The sequence below is a fragment of the Lycorma delicatula genome, chromosome 10, assembly GCF_047948215.1.
Source record: "Lycorma delicatula isolate Av1 chromosome 10, ASM4794821v1, whole genome shotgun sequence".
In the NCBI taxonomy this organism is placed as follows: Eukaryota; Metazoa; Arthropoda; class Insecta; order Hemiptera; family Fulgoridae; genus Lycorma; species Lycorma delicatula.
In genome coordinates this window covers 61149963-61166646 of record NC_134464.1, presented here as the reverse complement: position 1 = coordinate 61166646, position 16684 = coordinate 61149963, and the positions used below count along the sequence as shown (strand labels likewise).

Below are 16684 nucleotides of genomic sequence, written 5' to 3'. Positions count from 1 at the left end.
ATATTTATATTCGAGTATACAGTTACAGATACTGTATGGTACTGATGACAGATAGATTTTGTAAATATGTGAAAAATGCCAAGCCCTTACTTGGATTTGAATCCAAAATTTTCAGGTGAAAGTTTTTAACTCTTAAAAACAAAATTCAGGATTACGTATTGGAAATTACTCTTAATAAATGATACTAAAATAAAATTATAATATTTAAATTGCTAGATTACTTAGAAGTAACACAAATTGATGATAAAAAATAAAACTATTTAATGTCAGATGGATATCATATTCAGAAATAGTTAGAATATGAAAATAATTTTAATCATGTTGATAAAACTGATTTTACATTTAAATTTATACATTTAAAACATTCCCGCATAAATTCTATGTTGAGTACTGCTTACCTTTCTTAGATTAATTTTGTATCACTAGTTGACACGTTTCAGAACCATTCCCAACAATTGATAAAATAATGAAGCTAAGAAAGGTAAGCAGTATTTAACACAGAAACTATAGTTATCTTAGCAGAAAAGATAATAGTAATTATTATCTTAACAACAATTCCCGCACAGACTGCTATAAATAGAAGTTTATCATAATTGAAAAGTGCATTAACATACAGTTTATACTTCTGTAATAAGTCTGAATAAACAAAAAACCATGAAAGTTAAAAAAATTAGAAACATTCAGATTGTATGTAGTGATTATATACTGTTAATTTTGAATAATTTGTTTTTTATTTATAAACCTCCAAAATAACTTCAATGTCATTACTTCTTTACTGCTTTACCCATTGAGGCAACTAGGGAATAGAGAGGATACTGTAATAGTAAAAAGAGAGTAAATTAATTTTGCTAACAGTGGCAATAAGATGTAATGTTTTCATACAATGCTCCATCATCGGTTGTGTGGAGAAACATTCGGGTCATGTGTGGATAGGACAATCTCCGCTTATGATTGGACTGGAAAACAACAGCAACCTTGTGTCACCTTGCCGATTGATACGGTGAACACGTTTGGAAATACATTTGTGTCGGTTTCCCTTACATCATCATATTGACCTGAGTTTATGAGGTGTAAGTTGCTGGTAGAAATTACCCCATTTGTTGTTGGAGACTTGCCAAATGAATTAAATGTTCCTTTTTCTTTTGATGAGCTCAGGTATGTCTTGAATAATTCTCGTGACACATCCTCTGGAAATGATATTAGCCTCAGTATATTATTTCACCTCCCAGTTATTGCATTACATCTTTGGTCTATTTACAATAAAATATTTTCTGACCAAGTTTTTTCAGATTCTTTGTCAGAAGTACTGGCGATTCCTGTACTGAAACCTGGTTAGAATAAAGTGTGCCCTTCAAATTATCATCTTATCTCCTGGACCAGTACCCTGTGCAAGTTGATGGAACGAATGATAAACTATCATGTAGTGACAAAAAACACTCTAATTGCCCCTGAACAATGCATTTTCTGCCAAGGTAGGTTGTCTTTTGATCTTGTTAGTTACCTATCTGTTATTCAAAATGCCTTCCTTCTTCGCTAACGCCCGATTGCTCTATTTTTCAATAAGCAAAAGATGTACGACAGTTTTTTAGAGGAGAGGAATCCTAAATACACTACATGAATGGAGTATACAAGGGAATCTCCTTGCATTTATCAAGGTATTTCCTCAATTCCGTTATATCATATTTGAATTGGAATGACTGTAAAAGAAAGTTTCACGTTAAAAAAAATGAATACCTCTAGGAAGTGTTCTAAGTGTTACATAGTTTGCTGTAGTCATAAATACCATAACAAACTGCATGTGAAAACCTGTTAATTATAGAAGATTTTTAAATCTATGTTGTTTGTAAAACTTTAGCTTCTGCTCTTGCAGAACAACTTCCTTAAGTTGTTCCAAAACACTGTAATTTGTTTAGAATTGTGGTGTAAAACTACTGGATTCAAGTTTTCCCAGGAGAAAACGAAAGCAATTGCTTTTCCTGGTTGAGGGAACATGTTGAAACCCAGCCTTTCATGCTGGTGAACTATGCATTTTTAGGATTGCGGTTTGACCGACTGACGTGGATAAAATTTAAAGGAGGTGAATGTAAAGTGTTTAAAAATGCTAGACATGGTGAGAATTCTGTATCTAATAATTGTTAGGAAGCTGATCGAGTATGCATGTTGTGCTTCTACTGAATTCTGATCCGTTTCCAATTTGACTATGGCTGCGTGGCTTATTCGTCCGCACGGGGCACCGCTCAGAATACTCGGTGCAGTCCATCATTTACTTATCCATTTTGCTACAGGTGAGTTTCTTTCAAGCCCCGTTGTAATTCTAGTGAACAGTGGTGAGCCATCTTTTTCGTATGGATGAATCCAAATGATCTGCTTCTATGTCGCTCGCATTAAAGATTAATGATATTTGATTAAAAATAACCAAATCACTGACTTTTGTCATAGTGTTCTCTAATTTAATCGATATCGGTTACATCCAAGGTCTTTTCCACTTGGCATCAAAACTCCGCGCCTTTTCTTAACTCTAAGTATACAATTATCTCTAGTTCGTATTATTATTCAACATTATTATCCCTCTTGGCGGTCTTCTCTCGTAAATTACTGCCTTAGTCTTTGTCGGTATCGTAAAAAGTACAAAAAAAAAATCCGATTATCTTGAGAAAAAAATTATATAATATTGATGCTGTAGTTTATACAAACGGCTCGAAACATGATAATTCTGTTGTATTTTGCAACAGAATGTACATGTTTGGCCTTCCCAGTACCGTCGCTATTTTCGTCATGGACCTATATCCATTAATTAGGTATTAAATATAATTTACCCATCATTTCAACACGTGCTTGTCTGTTCAGATTCCATGATTGCCTTGCAGACGATTAGTCACATGTACTTCAGACACCCTGTTGTTCGTGAGATTCAGTTCATTATTTCTGAAATTACTCAGCGTAACTAAAGTGTGAGCTTCTGCTGGATCCGCAGCCATATTGCAATTTCAGGTAATGAGCGCGCTGATAGTTCGGCAAAAAAGCTTGTTTGCAACCTCCTTTCACTGTGTTTTCACAAGATGGTGGTCCGTGATGAGTGGCAAAGTGAATAGAATACTAACAATAATAAAGAATCGTCGGCCAGTTAAGAACACCGTGGAGCTCTTCATTAAGGAATAACCGTCGAGAGGAGGTTATTATTTGTCGTTTGCGAATAGGGCACACTAAACTTACTCATGGACCCTTCATGAATCAGACCGATGCACCCGTTTGTGTTTGCTGCTACTGCCAACTAACGGTACACCACATTCATGTGGACTGTTGTCTGTTATGCCGCATTGCGTTGGAAGTTTAAACTAGGGGTTCAGTATGACGATATTATCGAACGCCTTACTATTTCTTAAGGCCTTGTATCTGTATTCAAATATTTCTTTTCCTGTTTAACCTCCGGAACCAGCGTAAGGTATTACTTCAGAGGATGATAGATATGAATGTAAATGAAGTGTACTCATGCACAGTCCCAGGCGACCGTTCCTGATCTGTGGTTAATTGAAACCCCAACCACCAGAGAACACCGGTATCCACGATCTGAATACTACTTTAATGTTTTTTGTTTATTTATTGATTTTGACTTATACTGTTGTTTCATATTTCTTGCTTGATTTTTAATTGCTTAGTAATATTGTGTTCGGGCACTGATAACGATAATTCGTTGTACGTCGGGAAAAAATTCATAATGCAATGCTTTTTAATAAGTTTGCATTAATTATTTTTTTATAAAACAGAAATAAGAAATGTAAACACAAATATACTCACACTTAGTGTAAGTGTAAAAAAATTCACACTTTTTAAATATACATTACTGTACTTCCAGATCGTTTTAGACATTTTACGCAGTTCGATTAGCTGTAACTATTCTAATTACAAAACCACCAATGAAAGAGCTACCTAATACTCTGAAAAAATGAGAAAGAAAATTTTCCATGAACTGAAATTTCATCTTTTTTTGAACTATAATGTACTACATCCAAGATATCATTTTTAAGAATAGGTCAACTCAGGGGTTAATATGTGTATGAGTGTGTCTTGCTCCAGTAAGACACTTCATAAATAAAAATTTAAAAAATGCACAGTTCTCAAGAAAACCGACTTTTCCTTGATTTAATTTGGTTTAATATTGCTATCAATAGATACCCGCAAAAAGAAACGTCAACGTTCCAACTTGCAGCATTATAACTAACCTTGCTTCTAACTTTACCGCTCAAATCTTTTTGACCTTATATTGAGGGTAACTCGAGAACGATTCGATCAACCTGAATAAAATTTTCAAATGCACTACTAGAGCATTGTAAATTTCAAGAAATTTATTGTGTAGTTTGGAGATTTTTGAGCCACGAAGTTTTATACATAGACCTATAAATTTACAAGGAAGCTTCAATTTAAGTGAATCATATTTATCTACTTCTCATACCTCAAAAGAAAATTTATTTTTACACCCCACTTCCACCGTAACATCGAAAGTAATACCGTACTTTTCTTCAAAAACCCAGTAAAATAATATTTCTTTGAACTATATTTTTCATTTTTTAATGAGTAGTCTGTTTATTTTTAAAATATCTGCTTCTCTGGAAAAAATTCAACCCAAAATTTTCTCAATTTATGAATTTCCATGGCATGTTTTCATAATCAGAATTAAGTGAATTAGTTTATGTTAAATAATAAAAAAAGAATTATAATAACCGTTTCATTTTTATAGTGTCTAATACCACAGTTTATTTCAAATTCAATTGGGTTTTCGTACCCGGCGTGTAATCACCTTTTAAATTTTGACACCCCTGTTCATATCCTCCGTGAGACTCGACCCTATAAATTTTAATTATGACCTCACCATACACAATAAAAAATTAACTCCTCGTTTTTCAGCAAACGTTTTACAAATTTCTATCCAGGACAAACCCAGATGCAGTGGTATACACAGATGGGTCGAAACAGAATTATACCGTTTGATGCGGTAAATGACAGAACCTATGTGTTTGGTCTACCTAGTATTACAAGTGTCTACAATACTGAACCGTTCGCCATAAATATGGTTTTGAATATCATTAAGTAAAAACATCGTTACATTCTTATTTGTAGCGATTCGTGTAGTGCACTCCAATCTTTTAGAACATTTGTATTCTAGATATCCCATCGTTACCGAAATTCATAATACAATCGCCGAGTTGAACCGTGGCGGACGCAAGCGAGTTTCTGCTGGATCCCTGGCCGTCTGGTAATGAACGTGGAAATTCCGCTGCTAAAGACGCATTTAGCCAACTGTCTTTAACCACTCATTTTATTAATTACGTTAAACATACTCTTCGAAGAAGGTGACGCTACAGTAGATAATAAACTATTGTACATCGGATTCTGTGTTGCCATGGAGCTCCTCAATCCGGAATAACCGTCAAAAGAAGGTTATATTATTTGCTGTTTACGAAAAGGTCCTAATAATCTTACGCCTAGACACCAAATGAATCAGACAGATGCACCAGTTTGTGTTCGCTGCGACTGCCGAACAACGTTGCACCATACCCTTCTAGACTGTGTGCTATGCAGGATGCTTCATAAACATAAATTGGGAACTAACTTCATAGATATTCTAGGAAACAATGCTATCGAATATTTTGTTGTTTCCTAATGCTGTTTAATCATTAAAAAAATTATCATTTTTTTAATCATTATTGAAATACGTTTTTTGTAATATTGTATTACGTTTTTCCGGGCGATGATAATGCAAAAGCGTTTTTCGCCCTCCCGAATAGAAACAAATTTCAAATTCAAGCTAATATTCTTAAAATTTTCTCTTGCTCTATTTTAGAATAAAACATAAATTCTGTTATATTTGTTTTATTTTAATTTTTTTTTATTACTATTGTCATAAGTAAATACTAATACGTTTATTTATATTTGTTTTATTCGCCTGTATTAGGAGGAGTATTATATCGATATGTAAGTGTTCAGTTATGCCTCTATAATTACAGAATATCCATACCAATTTTTATGAAATATGTATCAAACGGAAGAAGACCAAAATTATTTGTGAAAGTAATTTAGTGAAGTATCAAATAGTAGAAGTTAAAAATAAATTTTCAGATTTATATATATTATATAGATGGTTATGTATCAGTGTTGCTTATTAAAAAACTATTATAAATATTAAAATTTACGAGGTGCGGCAATAAAGTAATGAGACTGATTTTTCTTTGCAAGATGTGGCAACCCTGCAGCTTGCATTGGCACACCAGCTTTGACCTTGGTCTATAAGCTACTTCTAGTCAAAGCGGCACATTGATGCAACTGCTCAGTCGTGAATTGTGCTGTAATAAGTGAACACGTGTTTGTGTCCCTCGTCACAGCTTTTTGGACATCTTGTGTTGTTTGAAAATGGTGTCCCTTGACCGCCATTTTGACTCTTGGAAATAGAAAAAAGTCGCACGGAGCGATATCTGGTGAATAAGGTGGCTGTGGTAGTACTGAAATTTGTTTTGAGGTTAAAAATTGCTGTACTGACAGAGCAGTATGGGATGGCGCATTATCGTGATGCAGAATCCAATTATCAGCAATGTTGGCACGGACACGAAGAACTCGTTTACGAAGTCTTTCTAAAATTTCTTTATAGAAATATTGGTTAACTGTTTGTCCAGGAGGCACCCACTCTTTATGAACAATTCCCTTGGAATCGAAGAAGCACACAAGCATGCATTTCACTTTTGACTTTGACATGCCAGCTTTTATTGGTCTGGGTGATCTCTTTGAGCACCATTGCGAACTTTGGCGTTTTGTCTCTGGATCGTATTGAAAAAACCAACCTTCATCACCGGTGATAATACGGCTCAACAAATCTGGATTGATTTCCGTTTGCTCTATCAGATCGGCTGCCACATTTTTCCGTGTTTCTCGCTGTTGTGTGAGATTTTTGGGGACCATTTTTGCACAAATCTTTCTCATACCAAGATCTTCAGTTAATATTAGACGAACCGTTTCTCGATTGATGTTGAGTTCTTCTGCAATCATTTTCACGGATAATCAGATCGTACGATTTCACGCACCCTGGTCAAGTTGACATCTGTCTGTGAGGTTGATGGTCGTCCACTGCGGTCTTCATCTTCAACATTCGTTCTGCCTTCACTAAAAATTTTATGCCACCGAAAAACTTGAGCTCTTGACATAACCTCCTCTCTCCAAAAGCCTTCTGAAGCTTACCATAAGTTGTCGTCGCGTTTTCACCCAATTTAACGCAAAAAGAAATGGCATACCGTTGCGCAATATTTTGCGGTTTCATTTCTGTGACGAGAGACACAAACACGTGTTCACTTATTACAGCACAACTCACGACTGAGCAGTTGCATCAATGTGCCGCTTGGACTAGAAGTAGCTTATAGACAAAGGTCAAAGATGGTGTGCCTACGCAAGCTGCAGGGTTACCACATCTTACAAAGAAAAATCAGTCTCATTACTTTATTTTCGCACCTCGTATTTTTATGTAATTTTTTGGAAAAAAATAATATTGATGAAAACTGTTAAAATAAAATTTAATATCTTATAATAAATTGACAGTTAGTAATTTAATTCATAATCAGATCATTGTTTAAAGAAATATGTTCTGGAAAAAAGAAAACAAAAATAGACCGTTTGTAATAGATTAAAATATTAATAAATATGATTTGAGTAGTAATGATTCCAAAACTTTATTGACTATTTCAATTTTCATGAATAATATTTTTACATGTTAGTCTGTCTACAACCGATAAAAAAAAAAAAATATATATATATATATATATATACATGTATATTAATAAAATTTAATATACGTATATGAGGTCCATATAATCACTTCAAGTAATTGTACGGTTTTCATCTTTCTTAATTAAATAAGTTACTCTACAGTGTATCAGCATAATTATGTAAAACTAGATTAAAACATGAGATTGTTTCATAGCTTGATTATATTTAGTAACTTTGGCCCGTCAAGCCAGAACCTGGACCCTCACAGCTCAGATCAGTCCAGGTGAATGCCAGAGTCAAATTAGGGGCTCCTTGGGCCTCCCAAGGCCAAGGGACTTACCCCATGGCTGCAGAACTTGTTTTGCTTGCTACTCGCAATTTTTCAGGGGTACTGGCACTCTGTACACCTGCAGAGCTTGCTTCAGTCACCATTCCCATCTACCATCTACAGTGTGGGGGGGGTAGATACCCCCACACTGTACGTTATTCTCATGGTTGTGAAAATAAGACTGATAAATAATAATCATACTCATAGTATTCAGGCTTTATAGAAACCTGAAAAGGAAATTAAATAAAGATAAAATGATAGTAACTATGGTAACTGAAGTACACACACCTTTGATGACAAAAAATTCAAAACTTATTTCTTTAACTTGGTAGCTGAAATATATTAATGAAGTAAAAGAATTAATCCATTTTTTGCTTAATGAATATCTTTAATTCACAACTTCACCCTCGTTGGGGGCAAAGAAATAATGTATATTTTAATATCTTAACCTTCAAGGGAGTTGGGGCCTCGGTTGATGGCTTAAAACCTTTCCTGGGATAACTTGAATGTATCTTGCAAATTTTAAAGTAATTGGTTGGTTGGTTCTCACGTGATGCGATAAAAAAAAAACAGACAAACTTTATATATATTTATATACATTTTGAAAACTGGACAATTGTTTGCAGAGATATAAAAGCATGTCATTGCACCTCCCAAAACAGCACCCCAATGATACCCTGTTTGTTACCAGTTGATGTTGATGATTGATCTAGCCTCCCATAAGGTGTTCGCATACCTCACCACTCTAGCCTCACACACAGACCCCCAAGAAAAGCCCATTATTGTCAAACAAATTTTTTTTAAATTTATTTAATGTAAAATTAATTTTATTATTTTTGTAATATTATTCATTCAATTGATTCAAATTAATCAGTTCAAACTCATCTCACACAGTGATAGAAACTCACAGTTCATTAATTCAATAAATTTTGAATTTGTATCTCAATCGGCACATCTCTACTGCTACATATGTGTATATATACATTTTTTTTTGAGATGAAAGAACAATTTGGAATAAAAGAAAAATTTGGTTCCAATTGATCAAGTAGGTTTTTTGTTTATCCTAAACAAACAAAAACCCTCTTGATCTTTATATAATAGTGTAAGATATGAAATTTGGACACTACTGATTAGCATAATAAATTACATTATATATCTATTTTACCTTCATCTACATTTTCTTTTTGTCTGCATTTTTCAAATATTTCCAGAAATTTTTCTTTGTCCGGTCTTGGTGCTGCCTGTAAAAGATAATTAAAATTTTCAATAATAACAGTTGATAATGGTTGTGAGTTTAAGCTTAGAACCATAATTTTTAATTAATTTAGCAAGTTTTTTACTTGAATATGTAAAATTACAGATACAATCTGTAGAAGACACTTAATGGGAGTATTTACCATTACTTACAGTGAAAGGGAATTTGGAAAGGAAAACATGTATCATAATGTTTGAGTTTCCTGTAAATTTGCTGTTTAAAGATTAGTAATTTTTTTATGTTATTTTTAGGTAGATATTTTATGATTATTAAACATAAAATCTTAGCATTGTGCACCTACGTGATAACTACATCTTATTGTTATTTAATTTACATCATACTGGTTTTTTTGCATTCAGATTGTATTTACAGTTAAATATGAGTTAAACTAGTTAAACAAGCATATAGTATAACAGTGTATGTGTGTATAGATAAATATAGTAACAAAAATTTCTGTAGACTTTAAGACAATAAATTAAGCAAAAGAGAAAGAAAAAAAAAAGATTAAGTATATTAAGTAATTAAATAAAAAATAGTTTAATTGATAAAGTACAAGATATACATATAGGTGTGGTAGGTGGGGGTCTTTGAGATTTGTCACGTGATAGTTTCATAAAGAAGAAGAATATGATTGCATTTTTGTAAATTCTAAAATTTTATATTAATACTTAGCTGCACACAGGACTTGTCTAGTAGTTAACTTTTCACAAATTTAGTTGTTAAACAGCTGAAATCGAAGTAAAAGTTAGTCTGTTTTATGCGGATTTGAATACTAGAGAACAGATGGGTATGATTGGCTCAGGAATGATCAACCTGAGTATGTTCAAAACTACACCTCATTTGGCTAGGGGAGGTTAATTATTGGTCACTTATTGAAGCAGATTGCAACATACACATTAGAAAATAAAAAAAATATTTCGTTTTTTTCTGAATGGTTATAGTCAGTTCCTTTCTGTGCAGACATACAAATTTATAAATTGTATATTTAAGCGGTTAAATTTAAAAAGTTTTACCTTATTTTTCTGTTTTCTACAAAGAATATTTTTTCATTTTTATTCCAAATTCAGTTCTTTTTATTTAAGTGGATGTTAATTTTTTCTTTACATTATAATCAAACTATTATGATAATCATCATCATCATTATGACTGATTTGCATAATTTCAAGTTATTATTAATATCCATAGTATTTTTTTTTTTTTTTTTTGAGGTCACAGTGGACCGACCACTATAGTCAACTCTGGTTCGTCTTTTCTTCTTATTTTGTTTTCTTGATTGCTTCCCAATACTTCATTCTGTCAGATCATGCTTTTTTTTAGTTCTTCTGAACAAACCCTTGTTGTTGTTTTCTTTAATTTTAAATCTGGAGTTAGCTTCTTTTAGTATTTTTATATTGTCAGTTTTATTTTGTAAATCTTCTATTGTGATTTTTAGTTTTTGCATATCTTGTTTAATTTTGGTTATCCAGGTCAGTGTTTTAGACATTTTCCAGTATTTCTCGACCAGTTTCCTGACGAGCCTTCTTATTGTATGTCCAAAGAAGAAGATTCTTTTCTTTCTAAAATAGTCTAGAGCTGGTTCTATGTCTTTATGCACCTCTTGGTTTGGTATGAGTCTCTATTCTCTCCCATCAGTAAGTCGTCTTTTATTTATGCATGTTCTTAGAATTCTTCTTTCTATTTTTTGCATCTCTACAGAGTAGGAAATGTTGGATTTTAGTTTGAAGAGTGTTTCACTTCCATATGATATTATAGGTCTGATTACAGTTTTGTAATGTCTGAGTTTGGTATTTATTGAGATGCATCTTTTATTATATGTAGTTTTGGTGGTATTTTGTTTATAACTGAGCTTTCGTGATCTTTCTTTCCAGTTCATTTTTTCTTTGAGGTCATGTGTGATATTTTTTCCTAAATATTTAAACTGTTCAACTAGCTGGACTTTATGCCCATTTATGATTACGTGTTTCAATACAAGGGGATTTGTGGCCATTATTCTAGTATTTTCATATTATATTCTTAGGCCTATTTTTCCTGCTAGTTATTCCAATGGAGTACTTGAATTCTAGCTTCTGTGATGTTATTGGCTAGAAATGCTAGGTCATCTGCAAATCCTAGAGTTTACTTTGATTTGGTTTACGTGTTTCCTTGCTTCAATTGTTACGTGTGATGGTTCTTTTTTGTACCACTCTCATATTACATATTCTGGGACGCAGTTGAAGAGCAGTGGGGATAGTCCATCTCCTTGTCTTAAACCTGTTTTGATTAGGAATAGTTCTGATATTTCTCCTCTGAATTTTGTTTTGGAATACGTGTCAGTTAATCTATCATTTTTACTAGTTTCAGGTGTATTTGCTGTATTAATGCGTAGTATTTTACTGTATAAACTTTATCATTTTATTTGTAAAATTGTTAACGGGCAAAAATAAAAAAAAAATACAAATTTTTGGTTTTTAGGAAACTGCATTATTTTATTAGCATAATTTGGTTAGACTTAATTGGAAATCTGAGAAATCTTTATACACACATCGGTATTATTAAATAAATAACCTAATGAAATGTGCAGTATCATCTTTGACAAACAACAAAATTCTTTGGAGATAACTAATTGAATAGAGAAAGCTAGAAATATATTTATCAAAATGGCTATGCTTTTTTTTTATATCGCTTATATTAGCTCTTACAGAATATTGTGTAGTGTAAATTAATCGGATGAAGAAGTGACATATACTCCAGACACCCTGTTGATATGAAATTCAGTCTGCTATTTTGCAAATGTCCAAACGTAATACAACAGTGAGCTTCTGATGGATCCCCAGCCATAAAGGAATTTCAGGCAATGAACGCATAGATAGTGTAGCCAAAGAGGCTTGTTTATAGCCTACGTTTACTAATTGCATTGGTTCCTACAATCTTGTCTGTTTTCCGAAGAGGGTAGTTCATGATGATTGGCAAAGTGAATGGGGTGCTACTATGAACAATAATATTCAGCCAATTAAGAACACTATATCACCATCAAACTCCTCATGCAGAATTAACTGTTGAGAGGAGATTATTATCTGCCGCCTTTATGAATAGGGCACATTAGGCATACTCATGGATATCTGATGGTGCAAATGGATGCACCTCTTTGTGCTTGCTGCAACTACCAACTAACAGTGCACCACATCCTTGTGGATTGTACCTGTTACGCAGTATTACGTTGTAAAATTAACCTGTGGGCAAACATAGAACAATTTTAGGGGATAATGAAACAATGTTATCGTATGCTTTAGGGTCATCAGTTTATAACAAAAAAATTTAATTAGTGTGTTTAAGCTATTTGCCATAAAGCAGACAGTAATTTTATTAATAACTTAATAATAATAATTAATTTTTCATTTTAAGATGTATTTTAATTGTTTTTAAAGATGTTTTTCTTTTTAATTGTGAATTTTTATCATTTAGTTTTTTAAAATAAATATATCGTGTTCATAAAATTATATAAAAAGAAAGAATAATGCGTGTGACTATCGTTAATAACACATTTATCATAAACTATAAATTAATAAACATTAATGATAACGCAGGAGCGTTTTTCGCCCCCCAAAAAAAAATTATGGCTTGATGAAGGTTATCCTGTCAAACATGGTTTTTTAAGTCAACCATTGAATTTTTATATGCAGCTGTGGACAGTTGAGAATTACCATGGTGGTAGCAACAACCGAAATGGATTACCACAAGAAGAAAAAGAATAAATTAGAATACATCCCTAGATAATTTTGCCCTTTTATTTAGTTGCGGCTTGCGAAATTAATTTTATTTAATATAAAAAATAAAAAAATTATCTGTTATAATTTCTAAATCTGTCTGCAGTACAAATTTAAAAAAAGAAATTAAAATGCAATCTGATTGGATGCAGAACAAACTTTTCTGTTTATTGTTTATACTAAATATTATTATTATTTTATTATTAATATTGTAAGTTACAATTAAAGATGAGAATTTAATTCAATCTAAGGGATAAATAAGAATCGTTAAATGAATTTTACGTATATTATTCTTTAACAGGTTTATTAATATTAATAATGAAACTGAAAAGGCATTGTATTGAAATAATTAGAAAAATGGATATAACTTTATTTTTAATGTATATTTATTGATCGTATTTTCATATTCAATTTTAAACCTGACTGCTTAGTTCAATACTTGGTTTCATCTCAGGTCAATAAGTTTTCAATTTAGTGCTGTTAATTTATCCCTGAAGACTATAGGGCAGTGATAGCACAGATATTTAAATTGATAAAGGTAGTTATACGGTTTCTGAGTTTGAACCTGAGCATTGCTTAATCACTTAACTTTTCATAAAGCTTATAAAAATAATTAGCCTAATTTAAATATATAAAAATTATATTACATAATACTAGATATAAAAAGTTATTCATAATTAAAATAGATTTCTCTTACTTACAGATGCGTATTGTATTTGTACAGCCAACAAAGACGAAACAATAAAAACTATGCACTTCATGTCGTTGAATTATAAAATTGAAAATTCTTATTTATTAAAAATAAAAATATTTAAATAAAAGATATGATCCTTGAGTGTCGTAGAAATGTGACTGAGAATATAATCCTGGATGTTCCATTTTTATTTAAAAAAGCAAGGCCAAATAATTATTTTTTTACGTATAAAATTTGTAAAAAATAACAATAATAATAATAAGGGGCATTAATAGGAGGGGATTACTTTATTGAGGAAGATGAAGATGTGATTGATCTACTACTACAACCACAGAGGATGCCTGCTTTGTAATAATAGTTAACGCACCGTTCAATGTCACCTTGCTAATATTATACATTCTAGTAAAACTGCTCACCAATCTTTTTTTATGTTACTCTTATTCTTTTCGAATTCTTAATTATACTTAATAACTAACAGTGTTATAGACACAATTACATGTAAATTATCATATTGTTAAATTACATATATACTCATATGTAACATAAAATTATATAAAAAGAAAAAATAATTCATGTGACTATCGTTAATTACACATTTACCATAAACTATAATTTAATAAACATTAAATTTACATTACTTAATGAAAAAAAAAAAAAAGTATATATATATATATATACACATACAAACAATGCATTTCTCTCTCTTTTACACTGTAATCATAACAAACATAATCAAAAATGTTGATTCTTCAATTAAAACAAAAAAAGACTATTGATAATAACGATAAATTATTAAAAAAAAATTACAAGGTCATTCATAAGAACAGATTCTAAGAAATAGTATTGTAGGGCTTTTTTTTTAGTATTGTTTAACTTAAGTTTACAATTATTGATTGAACTATAGATTGTTATTTATAAATACATTTTTTATTCTTTCCGGTAAATAATAATACAAATTGTTCAGGGAAGAGTAGATATTCTATCCAATTATTTAAAATATAAACTTATTAAATTACAATAAGGTAGGTACATGAAAATATGATAAAATAATAATTCATAATTCAGAAGGTATTTATGAAAATTATTTGAGCTGTATTTATATACACATTGAATGGAGGGACAAAAAATTTGGCTTTTTCTTTTATAAAGAAAAAAAAATGAAATTCATTTATTATGATGAAGAAAATTACAAAATATTACTTTTTTGAGATGTTTAATATTTTTTAAATCATCCTTTTAGGGTTTTCTTTTATGCTTAGGTGCACTATTCATTTACCCTCCCACATTTTGAAAATTCTATTTCTATTGTATATTTTGTTTTGTTTGTTTCTTAATATATAATGTGTAATTTCATTAATCCAATCATTCGATAGTTCTGGTTGGTGACCGGTTAAATTTTTTCTAGTATAGAAAGAAATAAAAAGTCATTCTGGACTCAGTGTCGTAAATTAAACTAACAAAGTAGAGCATCAGTGTTATTCAAATTGAATATATATATATATAAAGTTTTTAACTATGAAAAACAAAATATACATTTCTAGAACTTCCCTTTTAGTTTTCCTGGCGCTTCAATAAATATTCTGTCAGGATTTAATTGTAGCATATATAACCGTTTTATTTTGCATAAGCGTGTTTATTATATTAAAGAAATATCAGACACAGTCAAAATATCAACAGTTATCAAAATAAGCAGTAGTTTAAGAGCTCATCAAATTTGTAAAGGATGTACGTTGATATCACTTCATTTCAAGGAGGTGAACAATTTTAACTCATGCTTTGATATTCTAGGTTTTCTTTCTATTAATTTAAAACTATTCATTATAAAATTAGTTGGGTTTTGCTGCATTACAGCTCTAAAAATTATTAATTTCGATCACATTTGCCTGTGTATCTCTACTCATATGTTATAATGTTAAAATTATTGATAGATTCAAAGCTTCTATTGTTGTGGGCTTTCACACGACTTCTGATACAGAAAAATCGACTTAATTCATTTTCAGCACCTCAATTCCCCTCTGAGGGAAAGAAAACCCTCCACGTATCATGTCACTACACCACTCCCTCCGTTCCAAGCCATTAGTGGCTTTAGCGGAAGTCCTCTTTTGCCCTCAAACTGATCACATTCCGCAGTCATCAGTCCGGCCTTGTGAGATACCACTGATGCAGATGCCCCAAGGGACATCCACATTGGTAAATTCCTTCCTAGTCAAGTTTGCCTTCAAAGAAGACATCAGACACTTAACTACCACATAGCTCTCAGAAACTAAGCTAAAAGCGTACACACAGAAGATCGAAGACCCCACGCCTATCACTACAAAATCTATCACCACTTACAACCATAAGTACCCACCTTACAAATGATTGCAACAAGTTATGCCACGACAGCATATCAATCCAGCCAAAAATATTGCCACGACGTCATACTGTTAAAGTTAGTGATTGGATTGCTACCAGCGTGAAAACATATAAATGTCCCAGAGAACTTCAGGTCTGGTTCATTTGGGAGCTGAGTATAACCTCTAGTCTCCCACTTTATTTTCAGCAATACATGATGTGGATTGTATATTAGAATTGCCTGATCGATCTTAAATTCCCTTTCACGAGATGAGTACTTTCTCATCGGCCATTATACCGGTTTAATATAGTCACAAACTGGTTTTGGATAATCGCAAATTTTCTTGGTGTGCACCAGATCCGAATCTCTCAAAATTGTGGATTGATAAATTAGAACACCATTTCTGTCAAGTTATCCTAAATTCTGTGAAGTACAGAATATTTTTTAAACGGTTTTAAAAGTATTTTATATTAATTAACTGTGTAGTAAAAGGTACACCATTCCAAAATATCCAAAAAAATTTTAACAATTTAAGGAAAAAATGTGATTACAAAAAAATGAGCAGTCGTTAAGGTGAGGATTT

General features: G+C 31.7%; 1 protein-coding gene across 1 annotated transcript in view; it reads right to left on the bottom strand.

Moving 5' to 3' along the window:
* The window catches only part of LOC142331349 (general odorant-binding protein 19d-like), a 33548-nt gene extending 19613 nt beyond the window's left edge, over window positions 1-13935 (bottom strand). The window contains exons 1-2 of the mRNA XM_075377186.1: window positions 13774-13935; window positions 9240-9315 (exon numbers count right to left, since the gene is read on the bottom strand). Coding sequence (XP_075233301.1) covers window positions 9240-9315; window positions 13774-13833 — 136 coding nt within the window. The 5' untranslated portion in view covers window positions 13834-13935. The remainder of the gene's footprint in view (window positions 1-9239; window positions 9316-13773) is intronic.
* Between the last annotated feature and the right edge of the window lie 2749 nt (window positions 13936-16684).